The sequence below is a fragment of the Gracilinanus agilis genome, chromosome 4 (assembly GCF_016433145.1).
Source record: "Gracilinanus agilis isolate LMUSP501 chromosome 4, AgileGrace, whole genome shotgun sequence".
NCBI classification, from domain to species: Eukaryota; Metazoa; Chordata; class Mammalia; order Didelphimorphia; family Didelphidae; genus Gracilinanus; species Gracilinanus agilis.
Genome location: NC_058133.1, coordinates 447,794,623 through 447,799,375, shown reverse-complemented (window position 1 = coordinate 447,799,375; position 4,753 = coordinate 447,794,623). Strand labels below are relative to the sequence as shown.

At 38.8% G+C, this 4,753-nt stretch overlaps 1 protein-coding gene across 1 annotated transcript in view; it reads left to right on the top strand.

Annotated features, from left to right (window-relative positions):
- Positions 1-290: 290 nt before the first annotated feature.
- The window catches only part of SASS6 (SAS-6 centriolar assembly protein), a 34,567-nt gene continuing 30,104 nt past the window's right edge, over positions 291-4,753 (top strand). The window contains exon 1 of the mRNA XM_044675886.1: positions 291-355. Within this exon, the coding sequence (XP_044531821.1) occupies positions 291-355 (65 nt within the window). The remainder of the gene's footprint in view (positions 356-4,753) is intronic.

Genomic DNA, 4,753 nt, shown 5'->3' with positions numbered 1-4,753 from the left:
CCGGACCAACAGAGATGGGATTCTTTACAAATAGGGCCTCCACCCGGCAGAAATCATGTCCGGAAGTCTCCGACCGGAAGGGGACTATAGTGCCCTACGAGGGCCAAAAGGAGTCGTCGCTTTCTTCTCTTCTTCCCCGCCCTCTCCCCGCCCCACTCCGCGGGAGCCGAGCGCCAAACTCAAACAGTGAGGAGAAAGTTTGGTCTTCTTCAGGCAGTGGCTACACAGGTTTGGGCCGGGCTGGGCCGGGCCGTTCTGTAGCTGGACTGTTCTGTAGCTGGAGATCCACCATGAGTCAGGTTCTGTTTCGGCAGCTGGTGCCACTACAGGTGAAGTACAAGGACTGCGAGGAGAGGTATGGGACTCTTCTTCCCCGCCCTCCGGGGCCTGAAGCGGCGGTGGCCGTTGGGGGCCCAGCGCTGAAGACGCAATATGGCGGCTCTGGCTGGGCGGACGTTTCTTGGGGCCGGGAGGGCACTTTCCATTATCGGGTTCTCTCTCTGGAGAGTGAGGAGGCAGGCGGTCATCGAGAGTAGAATCCTGGCTTCTACTTTAGGAATTAACTAAGAAAGAAAAATAGTAGTAACTAAAGGTTAATAAATAATTCACAAAGCGCTTTAAAGTTGGTTAAGCGGTGTTATCTCATTTAAGCCTTTTGGCAAGCCGGTGAGGGAAGCAGGAGCTGCTTTTTCGATTCCACTAGCTCCTTTTCTGCGGAAGAGGAGACTCAAACTCCGGCAGGGAGAGTAACTTGTCCGGGACCATTTAGGAAGTGTTGGAGGAAGGATTTGAATCGAGGTCCTGCGCTCCACCACTACCTTCTCCAATGAAGGAAATAACGAATGAATCCTAGCCGGTTGGAAGCCAGTAAAAGTAGAAGTTCCCGTCAGTGTTGTGTTTTGTTTTGTTTTGTTTTTTTTAAATGCCATCTAGTGCCTCTTTCGGTTGCTCTTTACTGCGGCTTCTGATAAACAACGTTTTAACTGAAATACAAACCGGACTCATGAACCCAGGGCTTGAAGGATTCCTCCTCAGCTTCCAAAGCAAGAGACAGACTGATATTCTAGGGATATAATGGGGGAAAACCATGAAAAACATTTTTGGATAAATTTTAAAACGTGTTCAAATAATATGGAAACGTGTTACATGGTACAGAATTAGATTTTTTTTTTTTAAACCTTTAACTTCTGTGTATTGGCTCCTAGGTGGAAGAGTGGTAAGGGTGGACAATGGGGGTCAAGTGACTTGCCCAGGGTAACACAGCTGGGAAGTGTCAGAGGCCAGATTTGAACCTAGGACCTCCCGTTTCTAGGCCTGATTCTCAGTCCACTGAGCTACCCAGCTGCCCCCTCAGAATTAGATCTTTATAAAGTGGAATGTAAGCTCCTCCTTAGAACACAGTAAGCTCTTTGGGAGTTGGGTTTTTTGTTTTTTTTTTAGTCTTTGTAGACTCAGCACTTAGCAGAGGCTACACATCATTGATTGATTGGTTACTTGATCATCAGGATTGTCACATCAAGTGGAGCTAGGGGTTTACAAATTTACTTCCAAAATGATAACATTTTAGTGTTTCAAGGATAGTGAGATAAAGGTATAATGCAGATATGTTCTGTCTTCTGGATAGGACTATGTTTGAATTCACCTCTGACACAAGCTGTGTGATCCAAGACAAGTCACTTCCTTTTTGATTCATCTGTGAAGGGGAAATAATACTGGCCCTGCCTGACACATTAGTCTTTGTGAAAGATAATGCTTTGAAAATACCTAGAAGCTAGATTTAAGTTGGAATGATTGCTATTATTTTCACACACTATTGGTCAACAAAGTAGTGCCGAAGACTGAGCAAAAAGAAAGAGTTATATGGCTTCAGGTTTAAGATACAGTATACAAGAGGTATATTAAAATTTTAAGTCTTGAATAGAGATTGAAAAAGAAATGATATTGTATCCTTTTGGATAAACCTGTAGATTTGAGGTGAGACTGTTAGTCAAGTCAAAATAAAATCTGTATATTCCAATTAAGTGATGCTAATTCTTTAGTTCATATGAATTTGAGCTAGTTTTTGGGATAGTGGATGGAGTGCTGAACTTGGGAGTCAGAAAGACCAGGTTCCAAACTCCCTAAGATACTTACTAGTTCTGTGATTGTGGTTAAGTCATTTAACCTTTTAGTTCCACTTTCTTCATGAGGAGTAAGTTCTTGTATTAAAATTCTTTACAAACTTTGTGATACTACATAAATGTGAGCTTCTAGTTTAGTGATCTGCCTTTTATACAGCTTAAGGGAAGTTAAGATATGTGTCCAGGTTCAAAGATTTACTTAGTAGCATTGGGGAAGATCCTAGGGGCCCTGAAGTCTTCACTTTTGCTCCAATGTTTTTCTTCCCCAACCACCCTTTTTGGAGGATTTTTTATTGTTTTGCTAGTGTTAGCATATATATATATATATATATATGTATATATATATATATATATATATATAGTACAGAGCAATTTATGTATGTACAGCTGTACATTATTCAGAAATGAAATATTGCATATAAATACTATAATGCTATGTGTTATAAATACCATAGCATTGTATCCAGAAAATCGTATAATTTGTGGCTTTCTAAATTGTTTCCAATGAAGAAAATACTAGTACTTGACAACACCTTTCTAGGGATTCTTTTAAATGTGTCAACAGGCTAAATTTGTGTTTGTTCATTTCCCTAATTCTTGAGCACAAGGAACTTGGATTTGGGAACATGAAAAACAATATGCTTAATTTGATTGGGAGAGGGAAGGGGTACAATGACTCCTAGAGTAATGTGAAGAGTAGCTTATAATAGGGCTTGATAAATTTGCTTTAAATCCAACTTCAGAATTTATCAGTAGGTGAATTTTTCAACCTTTAAGAAAAGGATAAAAGGACAGCCTGGTTTTGGAGAAAATAAATTCCTAATTTTAAATGGAGACCCAAATTAAGGTTAGTGAGTGTAAAGGGAAGTTTGTTCAGTCCTCAATCAACAAGAATTTAGGCACTGTGCTAAGCACTGGGAAACAAAGGCAAAAACAAAGTCTCTACTCTCAAAGAGATCATGTTCTAATTGGGAGAGATAACATATACACACACAAAATAGAGAGAGCCCAAATGGGAAGTAATTAATCTCAGAGGGAAAGCACTACTAACTATAGCTGGAACCTGGAAAAGCCTTTTATAGAAGGTGGGATTTGAGCTGAATCTTTTTTTTTTTTTAAACACCCTTACTTTTTGACTGAGAATCAATACCATGTATTGGTTCCAAGGCAGAAAAGTGGTAAGGGCTAGGCAATAGGGGTTAAGTGACTTGCTCAGGATCACACAGCTAGGGCAGTGTCTGAGGCTGGATTTGAACCTAGGACCTCCTGCCTCTAGGTCTGGCTCTCAATCCACTGAGCCATCCAGCTGCCCCCAAAAGAAAATGAACTGGATCTTGAAAGAAGCAACCACATAGGAGAAAGAGCCTTTCAGGCTTGGACCCCACCCCCCAACCCCCTTACCTACTGCTTCTGGCATCATTGGTTTCTTTCAAGTCTCAGCTAAAATCTTATTTTCTCCTGAACCTCCTTAACCTTTCCTCTGAGATTATCTCCAATTTATCCTGCATTTGTCTTATTTGTACACAGGTTTTTTTTTGCACATTGTTTCCTCCTTTAGATTGTGAGCTCCTTGAGAACCAGGACTGATTATTTTGCCCTTTCTTTGTAATATAATAGGCAATGAATGCTTGTCAACTTGAACTAAGATAAACCCTCAATTTATACATTAAAAAAAAAAAACAACTGAAGTCCAGAACAAATTAGCAGCTTGCCCAAGATCAGACTTTATGCTACAGATCTGGAGCTTTAATCCCCTGACTAATATACTACTTATTATGCATAAAAATGGATTATAGTTCAGATTATATTTTGATCTAAGCAGCCCCTACTCATTTAGTACAAGCCCTTATTCTTCCTTTATAATATTTCTTTCTGCTTTTTCAGGTCATCCCAAATAACTTTTCTATAAATGCCTTGTAAATTAAGGTTAGCATTGATTCTAACCTTTTGTAAGTAGTCTTCAGAAAATGAAAAAGATAAAATCATTGTTTTATTAATTAAAATTTTTATTTTCGGTTCCAAAATCTTGCCTCCCCACCCCCTCCACTTTGAGAAAGCAAGAAATATGATATACATTATACCTATGAAGTCATATAAAACATTTTTAGCCATGTTGCTAAAAAAAAGTGGAAAAAAAATTTAAATCTTTTCCAGAGTTCATCAGAAAAATGTTGTTTTAAACAAAAATTCTTATAGACAAAAGCTCTTATTTTTTCTTTTAGACAATTCTTAGCTTTCTTAGGATAGATGATTACTTTTCAGCTCTTTCCTTTTATGTCATAATTTGTGATTTAGTTAGCTAGTATTTCTCAATTCAGTTCATCTTTATGATATGCTGTTAGGGTATATGCTTTCATATAGTACATGCAATAGCTAGTCCTTATACAGCTCTCTTAAGATTTTTAAAGTACTTTCATGTGTATTATTTACTTTTATCCTTATAGCAGTTTTGTGAGGTATATATATACAGTGATTCCCATTTTACAAATATGGAAACTGAGGCATACTGCAACTGTGACTTGCCCAGGGTCATGCAGGTAGTAAATATCTAGTAGAGGATTCAAACTAGGTCGTCTTCTCTACAAGTTCAACACTGTGTCCTAAATTATATTGCATATTCAGACAATGCACAG